The sequence below is a fragment of the Sinohyriopsis cumingii genome, chromosome 2 (assembly GCF_028554795.1).
Source record: "Sinohyriopsis cumingii isolate HCF-2022 chromosome 2, ASM2855479v2, whole genome shotgun sequence".
NCBI lineage: Eukaryota > Metazoa > Mollusca > Bivalvia > Unionida > Unionidae > Sinohyriopsis > Sinohyriopsis cumingii.
In genome coordinates, this window is record NC_142962.1 from 121,179,110 (window position 1) to 121,197,427 (window position 18,318).

General features: G+C 33.0%; 1 protein-coding gene across 1 annotated transcript in view; it reads right to left on the minus strand.

Annotated features, from left to right (window-relative positions):
• Positions 1-7,070: 7,070 nt before the first annotated feature.
• The window catches only part of LOC149805712 (uncharacterized), a 34,835-nt gene continuing 23,587 nt past the window's right edge, over positions 7,071-18,318 (minus strand). Inside the window, exons 7-12 of the mRNA XM_089934664.1 lie at positions 15,684-15,797; positions 14,591-14,709; positions 12,955-13,135; positions 11,673-11,814; positions 8,416-8,546; positions 7,071-8,077 (exon numbers count right to left, since the gene is read on the minus strand). Coding sequence (XP_089790790.1) covers positions 7,797-8,077; positions 8,416-8,546; positions 11,673-11,814; positions 12,955-13,135; positions 14,591-14,709; positions 15,684-15,797 — 968 coding nt within the window. The 3' untranslated portion in view covers positions 7,071-7,796. The remainder of the gene's footprint in view (positions 8,078-8,415; positions 8,547-11,672; positions 11,815-12,954; positions 13,136-14,590; positions 14,710-15,683; positions 15,798-18,318) is intronic.

The window sequence follows — 18,318 nt, forward strand, 5'->3', positions numbered from 1 at the left end:
TGTCCAACCACCGCTATGTAATTCAACAGATACAATCTAAAAACTCAACATACAAAATGGAACTTTCAGCACAATCAATGTGATTCAACATGTTAAATTTAAACTCTCGACATATGACATTAAAATTTCAACATCCGTCCTGTAATTCAGAAGATACATTCTAAAAACTCGACATTGGACATCGAATTTTCAGCCTATGCTGTGTAACTCAACCGATGAAATCTAAATACTCAAAATATGAAATGGAACTCTCAACATAAACTCACTGAACCAATACGTAAATTAGGAATTCTCGATTTATGACATTGAAATTTCAACCACTGCCGTGTAATTCAAACAACACAATATAAAACCTCGATATATAAATATAACTTTCAACCACTACTGTTTAATTCAACAGATACATTCTAAAATCTCGACCTAGAAAATGGAACTTTAAAGACAAGCATTTCTGATACAACACGTGATATTGGAATTATGGACATATGACATTAAAATTTCAATGGCAGCGTTCTGATTGGACCCACTTTTGTCCGCTATGGCGCCTCATAGAGACCGTGAGGTCGTGGCGTTTTTATAAGCCATATCTCATCAGCTGTCTCCTATTTGGTGCTAAATACGCAGGCCGTTTTGCATTTATTATAAACCCTCTCATTTTTACGCATTTCATCTTACAGTGTACATGAAATTCACAATTCGTTGCGTCTAAGAATATTGGCACGCAGACATAAAAAGAAGAAACAAAAGGAAAGAAAGAAAGAAAAGATATGAAAAGAAAAGAATAACAATACCTGATGTGCAATAAGGAAATACCAATTGAACATATGTATTAAACACCACATCAGTCATATAAGAAAGACTAAACACACCAGTAATACAAGTTATGACCAAATCGTACTTGGCGGACACTGACCAGTTGATGCCATGGAAGTAGTTCTACTGACAAGGAAGCGAGTAATCACCGATCGTGACAAAAAGCGACAGGCCCATAAATGAGAATAAATAATATGACTTACACGTTGACCCCTTTTTAATAAATGTTCTCATAGCGAATGCAATTTTATATCATATTTAACACGTGCCTTAATATGCTACAAATGCCTCTAAAAAAACAGCTGTCATTTTGCCGGATTTGAGCTAGCATTGTGCCTTGTGTAAACTCATGAAGTATGTTCATTAATTTGTTCATGTAAGTGGGGTCAGTAGGTTTTTTTTTTTTGGGGGGGGTTGGTTGGTTGGTTGGTAGATACATAAACATAAGACTGAATTTAAGGAACTGCTCTTTCCAAAAACTATATGAATTTTTATGTTTTATTTTATAGTGAGAAAATGATATAAAAACCCACCCCACCCCATCCAGACTTGCTTGGGGTGTGGTGTGTTTTAGCTAAAAAGCAACAAGTGCAACGCTTAAGAACTTAAGAGATCATTAAAAATGTATACACTGTATACACTGTACAAAGTTCAAATATTTTACAAAGGACACCAAACAAAGGTAATATGTAAGTAAAGTTTGTTATAAAAAAACAACTATTGTGTATTATATAATATTTTTATTCATTTTAATGGTTATGACATTATGAATATGTAACAGGATGTAAATTAAATCAAATTCTGAGTGACAGATAAGCAACTAGATTTGTATTTGTAAAACACTGCAGACCTAAAAAGTCCCCAAAATTAAAAACATTTATAATAAAAAAATTACAAATATCTAGAGTGACATGAAAATAGAAGCAGTACTAATATGCATACCAAATCACATTTGCTTAATTGTGCTAACAAGTACTTTTCAAATAAAGACTGTGTAAAATGTTTAAGAACTTGAAAATAAGTTGTATAATGATCTGAGAATCAAAGCATATTATCCAGTCAAACCAGGTTTGCTACATATGAATGCATATTTACCTCGAGTGGCTTTTGCTCAATCATGTCAAGTCAAGCAAGTCATGAAATGCATACAAATATTGAAAAAATACACGTTATGTCCTGAAAAAATCAATTCAGATCATCAACATATAAATATTCCTACCAAATATCATTTGTCTACTTCAACTGGATTTTCCTTCACTGAGCTAACAAGGTTTAAAATTTTAAACAAATTTGGTCAAAAGAAGTTTTTTTTTAAAGTGTTAATTTTTTTTAAAACTTCTGTTATGGTCTGAAATTTAATCACATCATCTACTTATAATCATACTAATGTCCATCAAATTTCATGGTTGTAAGTTAAATATTTTTTATGCTATTGCACTCAGACGAATTTGTGATATGACATACAGATGGATGGCACAAAACAAGATGCCCTCTTCTGCTATAGCAGTGGGGACATAAAAACAGTAAAACACATAGACATGTAATTACCAATAAAAATGTTAAAAACTTAACAATTTTAAAAGGAAGGTTTCAAAGAAAAATGTTTCATAAACCTCTAAGGTTTGAACAATAACAAGCCCTATAAAAAAAGGTTTGAGGTCAAACTTACCCAAAGTTTATCTCCATGTTGAACTCAAATAACTAATAAAAGAAAATACAACCAAATGATGTACAATAAAGGATGACCACGTGGATTTTGCTAAAAATACGTTGTTTGTTCTACAGTTCAGAGTACACTGAAAGGGAATCAATAAGAAATTAGCACAAATATCACGAAAGGTTGATGTGTCTATCATTGTCATTGTATTTTGCCATAAATTAGTCAGATCACTATTTCCTCTCATCAGAGATATTTTGAGGAAGAAAACAATACAGCAGTAGATGCAAGAATTCAAATGAACATCACAGAAATTCCTCATGTTTGGATGGTCTGCATGTATATCAACCACGAATAAAATTCCAAACAGTGCCAGGATGCTTTTGTTCCCAGTATTTTCTATTTTTGGTAAAAGTGGCCATATTTGATTGTGGATTGTATAAATCTGATTGGCCTTCATGCCAGAATTCATCAGGAAATTTATGGCTCTAACTGCCTAATGTTTTTTTATAGAAGAAGTTGAAAATAATGACTGCTGATACATGTATGAAAAATACATGTCCATAGCCGAAACTCGATTGGTCTTCCAGCCTAACGAGCTAAACACCTTTTGCTTGACAAATTATATTTTAGCACTCTTATATCAATAGCACATGGCAAGCAAATATTAAAAATATTTTCAAACATGCATGACAGCTCGTACTTTATATATATATATACACAGCTTATAATATATACACCCAATGACATATAACAGAAAATAAAGTATAACTGCAGAAAAGAACATACACACCCATAAATAGATATTTAATATGATATATTTACAATGAGAAAAATATATACTTTAATAACAAAAGGACTTTTTACTAGCATAATATCAGAAAAAAGGAATTAATATCTTCTACCATGTTTAGGGTACCTTCCAAGATTACACAACAGTTAAGGGGGACCACTTTGTATTTTTTTAAATTTTAAATAAAGGGGGACCAACTTGTACATTTGTTTATTTTAAGTCAAAGGTGACCACATTGTAAATTTGTCAATTTTAAGAAACAGGGAAACAAACTTGCAAATTTTGTTTATCTTCATATGGTTCATAATTAATAATTATTTTTTTTTAAATCTCAGCCATTTCAGAAATTTTCAAACAGTACTCCCCTAATCCTAAACCAGTAACCATAGATTTACAGTAGAAGCTGACACTGAGAGCAGATTACAATGAATTAAGGAAACTTAATTATGTAGAAATTAATATATTGATGGTTAATTACATTCATTATTTTATGATTTTTTTTCAATCAAAAGCAAATGAATAATGGTTTATGCCAGACCAAATATTTTGAAATTTTAAATGCACATAATGTGAGAATGTTAAACTGTAGGTTTTTACATGTTCTGCTAAATTCATTTTAGCCCCTGAATTACTGATATTATTTTCATGAAATGTATTAAAAATAAGAATATGTGTATAATTAATCTTGTACGTCTTGTTTTCTTGATATTTCACTGAAAAAAATTACCCAAGCATAAACAAAATATTTTATTTGTTATTCTAACAGTGAATAAGTTTCAGTGCCAATATTTTGGAGCCCAAAAAAATACCCAGGAAAACCAAAAGAAATTGTACCTAATTCATTTTTTATTCAACATACCACAAAGATTTTTTAAAAAAATATCTCACAAACAAAAGTTAAAGTCCAAATGAAACATGAGTTATGCAGGATCATGTATTTCACCTACACAAATATGCTGATGAAGTCCCCACTGTTCACCTACACAAATGTGTTGATGAAGTCCCACCGTTCACCTACACAAATATACTGATGAAGTCCCCACCGTTCCCCTACACAAATGTGCTGATGAAGTCCCCACACTTAATGCAAAACTGTAACCCTGATGATGCAATTACTACCTCGGTAAAAAGATACTCCTAGGCATCACAATACCAACACAAGTGATATGAAAATGACTAATCATCTAGTCCAAAGACATGACAGGTATACCTTGCATACAATTCATATTCTGTATGGTTTACTGGTTTTTATTTCCTAATATAGAAACAAAAATGTATATTCTGCTTGTTAAAAACCTGCACAGACTGGACTTTGTAATACACATCGTGTGCTTTGAAAATATAATATCTTCTAAAATGCATATGATTACTTGTAGATATAATAACCATTGAAAAGGCATTTTATATATCTACATATTATCATTTCTCACTGCTATATGCTTTACAGTGGTGAAATATGGTTTAACCATTTTTGCTAATTGTTATAATAATTGGTCTTATAACAAGAAATGTGTCATAATGACAGGCCTTATAACAGGAATTGTATTGTAATTATGTGCCTTATAGCATGAATTGGGTTGTAATGATAGGCCTTATAACAGGAAATGTGTTATAATGATGAGCCTTTATACACGAATTGTTATAATGATGGGTCTTATAACAGGAAATGTGTTATAATGATGAGCCTTTTAACAAGAATTGTTATAATGATGGGTCTTATAACAGGAAATGTGTTATAAAGATAGGCCTTATAACAGCAGTTGTAATAATGCACCTTATAAAAAGAACTGTGTTGTAATGATGAGTCTTATAGTGAGGAAGTGCAGTATAATGTAATTTGAAACAAACATTTCCTGATGGCAAAATATGAAAATGCTGGAAGAGCTGGAACAATTTCAACACACTTGTCTGTCTTAATTACAGTTAGACAAGTCCTCACAAAATACCAATCTAAACTGTCATATGAAAACAATCAATGCCCAATGAGTGATTAAGATTTGTCATGGCAGAAGTAAGCAAGTAACAAATCAAACAGCCATTAAATGGGCTTATATAGGTTGCTGAAAATGTAAATAACTGTAACTGATTGGAATGATAACAGTGAATGAGTTGGCAAAAACAAGTAAATCAGTGGATAGATATTAAAAAAACATGGGGCAAATAAGTAAGTAAATAGACAGATGAAAGTGAAAGCAAATGAATTGATGCTTCAGGTAAACATTAAATGAAGATATAATAATTTATCTATTTTCCGAAAATTAGGAATGTGAGCCAAAAAATGGTAAGGATTTCATTGAAGATAAATGATTCTATCAGTATATTAAGGTTCCAACACAAATGAACAAAAATCCTAGCACTGAAATAACTGAATTTGCCCAGGAAGGCAGACAAAGACATTATTTTTTATTTACCCTGAACAGTTAATTGAAAGAATAGTATACAAATAAATGCATGTTAACATTCAGATATTTGAAACACACTCATTTGTTCTATCACAAACAATCAGGTTAAACTGCGCACATTCTTCAGAAATTGGAACAAATGCATTCTTTCCGAGTACATTAATGTTCAAAATGCAGACTGGTACAATGTATTTCTTCCCTTGAGTAACCTGGCAAATATGCTCTTTTTTCTCATGATACTTTCTACTAACCATTTTTACTCAAATACTATCCATTTTCTCCATTGTTTTCCTTGAAAATTTTAACATAAATTCATAATGCTACTTTGAAATCTGTTAACATAATATTGAGTATTTTATGTTTGATTTAATATCATCTTATCTGTGTTTGAAAGGCTAACATGGGTCACGTGACCCACTTTAGCTATGCAGTGGAAAGTCAAACTAGGGACTAGGACAAAACAAGCAAGTAAAGTGAAAACAAGGCCCTCCAAATTTTGGAGTACTAGATGAAACTGTAAACACTAAGGTAAATTATATTATCAAAAGAAAACAAACCATGTCAAATCATACAATTAAAGTAACATAAGCAAACAATGTATCTGTCAAGAAAAATGTTATAAATTAGCTGTATTTTAGCCCTCTGTCATTTTTTATGTTAGGTACATTATGACATGATAACTTTGATGATGTCAATAGTCTAACTACATCATAATCTTGATGATGTCAAGTCTCATGACATCATGATCTTGATGATGTCAAGTCTTATGACATCATAACCTTGATATCAATAGTCTTATGACATCAAAATCTTAATAATGTCAAAAATCTTTTGACATCATAATCATGATATCGATAGTCTTTTGACATCATAATCATGATGTCGATAATCTTATGACATCATAATCTTGATGTCAGCAGTCTTATGGCATCATAATCTTAATGATGTCAGATGTCTTATGACATCATAATCTTGATGTCAATAGTCTTAAGACATCATAATCTTAAAGATGTCAGTAGTCTTATGACATCATAATCTTGATGTCAATAGTCTTATGACATCATAATCTTAATGATGTCAGTAGTCTTATGACATCATAATCTTGATGTCAATAGTCTTATGACATCATAATCTTAATGATGTCAGTAGTCTTATGACATCATAATCTTGATGTCAAGTCTTTTGACATCATAATCTTAATGATGTCACTAGTCTTATGACATCATAATCTTGATGTCAATAGTCTTATGACATCATAATCTTAATGATGTAAATAGTCTTATGACATCACAATCTTGATGTCAATAGTCTTATGACATCATAATCTTGATGTCAGTAGTCTTATGACATCATAATCTTGATTTTGACAATAGTCTTTCAATAAGTTTCTTTTATTATGGTTTATAAGAAAGGAGTAACAAAACTAAGGCAGAAAATAGGTCAGAAAATAGGTAATGAAGATCACAACTGCAGCAATGGTATTACCATGTGCTGAGAAGATGGCAGTGTAGCCAACCTATTTTAGCAAAAAAGGCCACCAATGTATAAAAGCCAAGCTCCATTGATCTCATTAATAAATAAATTCATACAAATTTACATTATGTAGAGGCAAGCTGTTCATAATGACCATTTCAAGTGTATCTTATACACAGGTGTGACTGTTATAAGGTTCATTTCAAGTGTATCTTATACAAAAGTCTGATTGTTATAAAGATCATTTCAAGGGTATCTTATACACAGGTGCAACTGTTATAAAAACTGTTTCTAGTGTATCTTATACACAGGTCTGATTGTTATTTACTTTTTAATGTGCAGGCTGACAATAGCTGAATGATGAGACAAACTCCATCCATCTAAAGAAACAGAATGCTGACTTGGCCAGCCCATCTTTTGGCACTTCTAAACAGTCATTCTTTGTGAAGCTCTTCTCATTCTGGAAGCTAAAGAGCAAATCTGTAAGTCCATTTTTACACAAATGGACAACATCCTTTCTATCTGATAGGGAATGACTTCTTCATATGGATGTACTCAATGACCTTTCTATCTGATAGGGAATGACTTCTTCATATGGATGTACTCAATGACAATTATAAAAATCAACACATCCGATGTCTTAATTAACACTTAGCTCTCACTCTGGACCTGAGGACAAGTTTGACTTTTTATCCATCTCCTGAGCGTCTAACATTTCCTTGAGAAGATCACAAAATGAAACAGTCCCTTCCTGTTTGACTTTTTGAAAATACAGAATGGCCCTTTCTGCTGCCTGCCGAATGTGGGTAAGTAGCAAAAGTATGGACGGAACATGGCGCAAATTATCAGGATGGTATTTTTGAGCAATGTCTACAACAGCATCCAGTGTTGACTGTCGTAACTCATTCAGTTGATTACAGCTGACCATTCGACGCACTTCTGCAAATAAGAGAAATGATAGTTTATTAAAACATCATTCGTCAAAAGATATTCCAGTGAAATATATTATTAAATCTTCATTCAGAAATAGCCAAATTCAAATTTTAATATGTTAAAAAGATTATGCAATAGTGATGAAACCAAATTTCAAATTTAAGCTTTGAACATTCACAGTTTTGCAATAACAATGTTAAGGACCTTGTACAATTTACTTAATGTGTAAATAACCTTGATCATTCTTAGTTATTTTGAGTATAGTAGCTTTATTCTGTTCAGTAGCATGTTAAGCCAAAACAACAATGGGATGAGAAAGGCCCATGTAATATGTGAAAACATACCAGCATTGATTAGCACTGTGGCCTGGAGAAGAAGCATCTCTTCCCGGTGAAGCTGGTGCTGACGCATCTGCTCAGAGACTGCTGCTATCTGTTCAAGGACATCTCCCATGCCTACCATGCTCCACAGGGGTCTGGAAGGAATGTGCATTATAATTTTGAAAGGTAATGAAGGCGAAGTGGAAGGAACAACATCTTTTAAGGATAACAATGGATCATGGATAACTTAAATGTAAATTTATTCTGTTGTTTTAATACTTTTGAAATAAAATCAAGATTTTGCACCTTGCTCACATTGGTCCGCATGGAAAACAGTCCAACTACCAATTATGCCTTATAGAAAATAGTCCCTCTCGAAGATGATCCTGCCAATTATGCCTTATAAAAATAGTCCCTCTCTAAGATGACACCATCTATACAAAATCATGAACAGGAATCTGCCTGGATAAGGCACAGCTTTTACAAGGAATCCATGTCAAGTTTTAAGAAAAATTAATAAACCCACTTTTGTGCATGACCAGGACACATAATTTAAGCAAAATGCAATTTAGTCCTGATCAAAACACAGAATTGTGAACTTACAAAATTTTCTGAAAGAAGCGAGACAAATTTGTAACTTAGAATTGTTAAAGTTTCAAGTTTATGCATTAAAGTAGAATGGTCACACAGGTTCCTAAATTTTTTAGAGTCAGATTGTAAAACTTACAAGATTTAAAACAAAGCCTTTACCACATTGTAAGAAAACACACACATGTGCAGGTGTATTCAACAAGAAAAAGAAATAAAAAGGAAAACATTTAATGGTTTATTCTGTTACAGTAGAGTATAATTTAATTTAACAGAGTCATAGTGACTGTATTTCAATATTTTCAAGGAAAAAGCAAATTCTTAATTACAACCCACAGTGAAAACATGACTTGAAATTACAGTGAAATGTCCTTATTTACCAAAATAATGTTTCACCAAAGTTTAGTTAAATTTGATGGAGATTTTGCTAAAATTTCTGAAAACATAAATGAAATTTTGTGATTGAGATTTCACTGAAACTTCTCCTAAATTTCCAAAATTTCTGAAAATATAAGTGAAAAATTGTGATTGAGATTTCATTGAAATTTCACCAACATTTTGCCAAAATTTCTGAAAATATCAATGGGCAATAGTAATTCATTGGTATAAAAATCTAACATTTATTTAATTTTAATCAAATGTACTTTTGCTTCTTGCACATTTTTTGAACAATTTTCAGCAAAACGTGCTTTCCCATTTCATATCTGGAACAATACCTTTTTAACACATTTTTCTTATGTTTCCTTATTTTATAACTTGAACTGGGTTTAACTGCCCTTATAACAGTACTTGTTCAAAACAGTATTTAACAGATGATCACTAAAGAGCTTTCTGATTGGTCAAAAGATTTGTACTTGCCCAATGAATCTTTGCACAATGGAAATTGATAGGAAAGAGCATGCTTGCCAAGCATGGTGTTTCAAATTTTTAAGTGCGATACTGACATGAATAAATGTTTAAAAATGCATGAAAATGAGAAATGCTTGAATGAAAATTCAATGGGAACATAGTTGGTCAATGCATAAGAAAACAAAGCACCTGGACTGGCATTGTGTAATTTTTGTCATAATGATCTGAACTATTACCAACTTTACAGTACTGAGTTAAATGAGAAAGACTTGGAAGTTATATAATTCCTTTGGTAATTCAATGAAATTTAAGTGAAGGTTTTGGTACATAAATTCGTGAAATCTCAACAAAACGACAGTGAAATTTTAACGATATCTCACCAAAATTTCAGTGATATTTTCTTGTGATTTTGCCCAAAATGTCAGTAAAATCACACTATTGTGATTGTGACAAAATCTTTCAATAAAATTTCTGTGAAATTACAGTCACATTTTCACTAGCACATGCTTTTTATGATACATGTACATGTGAATCTACCCAAGATTACATGTATATTGCAAAATATTCTATATGTAAGATATAGTTGAAAAATAAAGAACTTGAAGGCCCCTGATGACACAGAAATAAATGATGCAATAACAGAGTCAACATAGCAAGAAAATAGTTACAAAGAGTCTGCAAAATTAATGATGCAAATGAACCGTTTTTATATATGCTGAGTCATTATGTTCAATACATATCCATTAAATAAAACCATTGTTTTTGTTGTTGTTGTTGTAGGGTTTAATGCAATTTTTCAGCACACGATAGGCTATACATGGCGGCCAGTATTAATGGTGGAGGAAGAACCTGGGAAATCCCCAGAAAGAACCACCAACCCTCGAGAAGCTACTGGCATACCCACACTGGCTGAATCCAAGACGAACCTACGCAGACAGAGGTGAGATGGCAGTGATCCGTAATGGAGAGCGCTTTAGACCACTCTGCCACTCGGGGCCCCCAAAACCATTACAATTCAGTTTTCATTTACACAATAAAATAAACAAGTACTGTATAGGTTTATTTGACATCTCTTGACAATTTCGTAAGAAAATGAATATAGCTGAATCTATCAGTTAAAGATAACAGTTATAGGAGATTATTAACTTTAATTATTGTGTTGGCAATATGTCCAAAATATGCAAATTTTACAGGAATTCCATTATGCCTACTACAGAAAATTCATGCCTTCTACATGGAATCTGTGCTCACACAAAATCTGTGTCCAAACAGAATCTGTGTCATTATTCTTTGTGCATATAAAGACATGGGTTTTAAAAACCAATATTGGTTAATTTAAATTTTTTGGTCAATAACCCACCTTTAGTCATTTTGATTTCTTATTTCTGTGTAGAGTTTTTAAGGTTCTAATATAAGAGTGGGATTTCAAATATGCGGCTTTAATAACCAGAATGCATGACACATCCATCCCTTAGTCATTTTTTTTTCCACATGGATACCAATGATGCCTTATATTAATGTATGTGCAAGACATCATTGTAAATAAACTGTCATTGTCTTTTGTGAATTTCATTAAACAAATCAATCAGTGAAATTAAATAAATAACAAAAACGTCTTCTAAATGATAGTTTGTCAATACTATCATTGTATTAATAACATTTATAGCAAATTGAAACTCAGTTGATGACCACGATGGAGAGAGAGAAGCAAATGCAGGTGGAGAGATAGAGAAAGAGACAAATGCAGGTAAAGGGAGAGAGAGAGAGAGAGAGAGAGAGAGGGAGAGAGAGAGAGAGGCAAATGCAGGTGAAGAGAAAGAGACAGCAAGGGAAAAATAGAATACCTATCAAGATGCAGATCTGGGGCAAAAACCAGTCTCCTTCCCTCATGCTCCATGGAGCGGAAGGCACAGTTAAGCAGCAGCAGCTCCATCCAGCAACACTCAATCAAGTGTACCTGATCTCCTAATGACAACTCTGTGTAGCCTGCATGGGAAAAAATACATTTCACATAGCAAATTTGTAAACTGTATTCATAATGTTGAAACACAGCAAGGTTTAATAACTTATATAACATACATTTGACTATTAAGACCATAGCATGAAGTGAAGAAAACATGAGAATCTACATAAAACCACCACTGTAGATGGGCAACCATGGAAGCCAGAACTGAACACAGGACCACAGTAGTAGCAAAAGAGCAAGCAGGTTAACACTATAATGGCCATATATGCAGCTACCAAGGCCTCCAATGTCAATTTACAAAGCTATCACAAAGAACCCAGTTACTAGATGTAGAATTTATATAGCATGGAAGTTATACTAGAAAGGACCTAAAATTAATGTCTCTTAGCATTGTCCCCAAAACTAAAGTCTGCACAGGATGCTGGTTGCCTGTCAGGACATTTTAAATGCAGTAAGTTCTACTCTGAAGCCAGCCTATCAAGAAGAGAGGGCACTTATGCAATCCACTGGTGCATGTAACATAAACTGGGCTGCAATTTTGAAAAACAAGGGTAACTATGTCAAGTTTATGTCCACAATGCATATGTAAAATGCTACCATATACCATGTATTCAAGCTATGGAAATTTAAGGATGGACAGAGGGCACTACAGAGACAGCAGGGTTGCCACTTTATGAAGACAAGGTGCAATGCCCTGCTGGATTAAGGACATCGCTGCTCCTGATGTCCTAATTTCCACACTGAGATTAGTACTAGATGTGTGCAGTCATTGTGATTTTTTAAAAATAACTTCTTCAGTTCAATAAACCATATTATATTTGCACATTTAATATGTATATATGACATGCATGAACATAATGTTTTCAACACTTGGCAAAATTTAACATTTTTATTCATTTTCTTATTGAAGAAATTTTCAATCTGGAAATGTGAATATGCTTATTATGTCAAAATTTTTAAACAAATTTGAAGAAGAAAAAAAACTGTCTACAGCATACATGCTAATGTAATATTACTATAATGGTTTCTATGATGATGATGATGATGATGATGATGATGATATAACATTGACAAAGACATTACAGTATGAAAGTGTTGATGTTTTTATTAGCGACAAAGAATATCTAAAGTTATCTTTTTGTCTTAAAGAATACACCTACCTGGCACATTTTTGGCCCAGTTTATAAGAAAGACAAGTTCACGCTCTGCCAGTTTGACAAGTGAGGTAAGTAAATGCACCTTTGTTGGAGGTAAATTATGATTATGAAAACTTTCAAAATTGGGAAAGTCTGCTTTATTCAAGGCTTCAAGGATAACACTAGTCCTTGGCTTTCTGGGGATCTGAAAAAAAGAAATTTGATTAAGAATACTTACAACATCAAATGTGATGGTCAACCTGATGGGTCAGATTTGTTTTGGTAAAATCCATGGACTGTCACACTATGATGTGGTGATATTGTTTAATGCTTATTGTATGACGATGTTCAACTAAGGCATACCTCATTTGTGACATTGCCCTGGGACCATGAAAGTTATACCAACAATAACAAAAAATTGTTGCAGAACTTGGTGGGGACCGAAAAATAACTGTCAATATGTGAGGCTACTGTGTACATTTTAAGTGAGTTTGTTTCCTTGAGATTGACTCTATATTGTAGTCAACATCAATTTTGCACACACACACCCTCCAATTTTGTCAAGGTGTGTCTATTGTCAAGGCATGTCTATTGTCAAGGCATGTATATTGTTGAGTCTTATTGGGATATAAAGATCTTACTGAACACATGGATCAAAGATAATTATATTTAATATAATAATTACGGTGAAACCTAAATTAGCTACAATACAATGGACATCTGACCTCAGTTTCATCAACACATGCCAGGAGCAATGGTAGTTCATTTGGTACAGCACTAAAGTGATAACTGATGGGTCATGGGTTCAATACCTACACAGGCCAGCTCAAGTTGGCAGCCTCAGTGTGTCTCTGGGAATGACACTTTGTACCATTTTCTCCACATGATATAGTCATTAATGTGTTAAAAGTGACATTAAAACCAACCAACCAGCAAAGTTAAGTCTAGACTTGAGCCATTTGATTGGTCCATTTTAAGTGTGACTTAAAATTCTGCCAACCAGATTACTGGATTACAAAATTTAAAGTTTAATCTATTATTAAGTTAAGTGAAATTTAGGCCTGCTCATAATGGAAAAAACTTTATAAGAGTTTCCTTTAGTCCATTTCCTTTTTTCACCTATGTATAAAGGACACCTCTCCAAAAGGACCAAGTTTATGTTTATGGTTACAAGACTGTCTCATATTAATACAGACTTTACTGTATAATGAAATCAGGGAGCCATTTGACAGTTAAATAGTTTTTAATGTGGTAATTTCATACCAAATTCTGCAAATATACACTTGTAGGTTTTGTGGGGACAATTCAAGACTTTATGAACAATTCATATTTTTCTTAACTAAGAAATCTCAAGGGTAAAATATCAGACATATTAAATCAAATTTAATATTTTCCACTGAATGTATTGGCTGTAACAAGACTGTCATTTAATTAAGGTCTGTTACTCAGACAGCTAAATCAAAAAATATAAATGTCAATCTGTTCTCACCTATAGTTCAATATATTTAGTCAAATTCATGCCAAATTATTATTGAATGACAAATGTAGTACATACACATCTCATATGTGATATCACATGATATAAATCTGATGAATATTTCACACATCATATCAAAGTGACTCAGTTTTCACAGGAATGAGATACCTAATAATACCTTACCTTGGGAGGTATGGGACTTGCACTTGTGGAGTTGACTGTTGTTTCTGAAGAGTCAGCTCTCGATCTCTTCTGAGTTTTGGGCATATTTCCAACTGATTTCCTCTCCTTTCTTTGACTCCCTTAAATCATTATAGTAAAATTCATTTATTTTTCAATTTTTATATTATTCTAAATAAATATATATATTACATAAATCAGATTAATGTGATCAGTTGTTATTCTTGCTGTGGGTTTAATTGCATTTTTCAGCACATGATTGGTTATACATGACAACCATTACAATGGTGGAGAAAGAAACCAGGAAAACCCTAGTAAGAAACATCAACCCATGGGGAAGCTACTGGTAATCATTCTCACATACCCACATTGGCTGAGCCTGAGACTCAAAACCACGTGGATAGAGGTGGGATGGCAGTGCAAGGTAAAGGCATGTAACTTAGACCACTTGGCCACCCAGGCCTCCTCCACTGTCATTGTTAAATGTATAAATGGGCTAAATTCTTGCATGGTTGTACTGACATTGTACTAAACAGTGAATGGTTCCATGCTGTTTATTGTACTGACATTGTACTAAACAGTGACTGGTTCCATGCTGTTTATTGAACTGACATTGTACTAAACGGTGAATGGTTCCATGCTGTACTAATCTGTGAATGGTTCTTTGCTGTTCACTGTGCTAACATTGTACTGAACATGGAATGATTCTGTGCTGTTTAGTGTAATGACATTCAACTAAACTGAATGGTTCAATGCATTTATTGTACTGACACTATACTAAACAGTGAATGATTCTATACTGCTCACTGTACTGACAAATCAGGTCCATGCTGTACTGTCTACAAATCTTTTTAAGCAAATTTCAAAGAGCCTGCTCTACTCTGTAATGGCAGATCTTGGTCTCAGCTGAATACACATTGTACACTAGTTAAATAAGATAAGTAATTCTAATAAACTACTGGTATGTTGCTAGACATCCATTAGAGGTACAAATCCAACATACCTTACTTGTACAGAAAATGTCCATTATATCACAATAAGAGAGAACACAGACTTCTGAAGTACATTAAATTTTGAGTACTGGTAAAAAGTGTACCTTTATTCATCCCAACTTCATAACATTTTCGCAGTCGGCAGGCCTGACAGCTTTTCCTGCGATGCTTGTCAATAGTGCAGGTGTTGGTTGCAGGACACACATAATCTACTGGACCTGGTGCATGGAAGAGAAAAAACATGCATGCCATTAATGTTACTTTTTTGGTCACTTTAATTTTTACATCTTGCCAAGAATGAGAATGGCATATGAACCGATGATAAATCTATTTTTGGGCAGCTTGCCAGAAATATAACCAATATGGCAACACACAAAATGGCACCACCACACCAATGACAGACCTTCTAAAGATGAAAAGACTATGAAATCTGATATAAGTTGTTTATTAGGCTGTGTATCGTGAATCTTATCTCTGTCTGGAGTCAGTTTCTGACCATAATTAGTAAAGTAATAATGTTTGTTTCATGACTTTACAAGAACTTCCAACAATAATACAAACTTATAACATCTTAACAGTGAATAGCAACCTTAAAGTGGTTAAATCACTGCATGATATTTATGGTTCAACACCATTGCTTAATCTACTTTGAAAATCCATAAATCTAAACGCCCAGCCATCATTTCACCCGTATATTTATTTAGGTCTACCATCCACTCTTTCATTTGTCGATTTGAATATTATCTGTCTGTCCACATATCTGTCTGTGTGTGAAGGCAGCCAGCAAGTCATTCATCCATCCATCTGTCTGTCTATCCATCCATACTCAAAAGCATCATCAAAACGAAGGTTAAAGGTGACATTAACAGGAATTTACTAAACACTCAAATTAAAAATGACTGGCTCAATTACATGATCTCATTTGGAACAGTTCAGCATGTGACAGGATCTACGAGGGTTGCTGCAGGAAAATGTCACACTCTAATTGACCACATTTATTCAAATTTCTAAAATAATGTGCTTTGTATTGATGTCCCCTCCATTGGCCAGCGTGACCATTACTCCACATACAAGACCAGTGCTTTCACCCCCAAATCATCTAACCATACAATTTCATATAGATCTTTTAAAAACTTTAATGAGAAGAGGTTCAAAGAGGAATTAAAGTTAGTTCCATGGGATATTATTAAAATGTTTGATGGTGTCAGTGATGGTCTAGAACACTGGTACTCACTCTTTATAGATGTTATTGATAGGCACAGTCCTTTGAGAAAACACAGAGTTAAATGTGTATTTTAACCAATCTGGATATACCAGAAACCATACAAGCATTAAAAGCATGTGATCAATATAAAGCAATAGAAAACACTAACCAATACAAAAAAGTGAGAAAAATGAAGTTACCAGTTTCTTACGGTTATCAAAAATGTCTCATTACCAAAAACTGATTGATGAATCAAAACAGAAACCAGGAAACATTTGGAAAATATTTTGAAGAATTTGGAGCTGGTAAAAGTCATTCTCATTCGCATTCTAAAAATTTCTGTACTTTAAGGAAAGATGTATGCATCAATCACAAAGCAGATATTGCCAAATCAATAACTTTTTTGTTACTGTTGCTGAGAATATTAAAAACAAATTAATCCTTAAAGTTTGAGTAACTTTCACCCGTATCTGTAATGAACAAATTCTTGACAATACTTTCTATGAAATATTCTTCATAATAGATGATAAAGCACTAAATATCTGCAAAATTTAGAAATAACAAAGTTCACAGGTGCCGACTTTTTTAATTGGACCCAGATTATTAAAGTCAGCAGCACCTTTCATTTCTGAAACAAAACATAAATATGCAACTTCTTAGTATAAAAACAAATACATTTCCAGACAAAATGGAGGCAAAAGTGAAACCTCTTCATAAATCTGGTCCTTGTGATAAAATAAATAATTTTAGGTCCATCTCAATCCTTTCTGTCTTATCAAAAATTTTCAACACACATTCTTGGACTCCCTGATGATATTTCATGATAAACTCAATATGTTGTAGGATAGACAATCAGGCTTTTGCCCAAATCATTCATGTGAAACTGCTCTTGCAAGTATGGTTGAAAAATGGGTAAGCATCCGATCATGGAGAACTAATGGGAATTGTGCTGGTTGGTTCTAGAAAAGCTTTTGATGTAGCTGATCATGATATTTTACTTTAAAAAAATTAAAACTTTACAAGCTCAACAGCAAGTCTTTAAATTAGTTTAAGTCATATCTGAAAGGAAGAAAGCAAAGACTCGAAATAAACAGTGTCACGTCAGGCAAAAGTTGAAATAAACAGTGTCATGTCTGGCAAAAGTTGAAATAAACAGTGTTATATCAGGCAAAAGTTGAAAAAAACTCATGTCAGGCAAAAGTTGAAATAAACAGTGTCATGTCAGGCAAAAGTTGAAATAAACAGTGTCACGTCAGGCAAAAGTTGAAACAAACAGTGTCATGTCAGGCAAAGAACTTGTGACATTTGGAGTACCACAGGGATCTACTTTAGGGCCACTACTATTGATTATGTTTATGAATGATCTCCATTTGCATGCAGTAAATATTGAAACTGATCTCTATGCTGATATTAGCTCATCTAAAACTACCATCAAAAGAAACTTATATAATGCTCATAATTCTCTAAATGATGTAAACATGATGGAATAGTCACTAGTTTAGAAAACAAAAGTGATGCTGATAACCACTCAACAA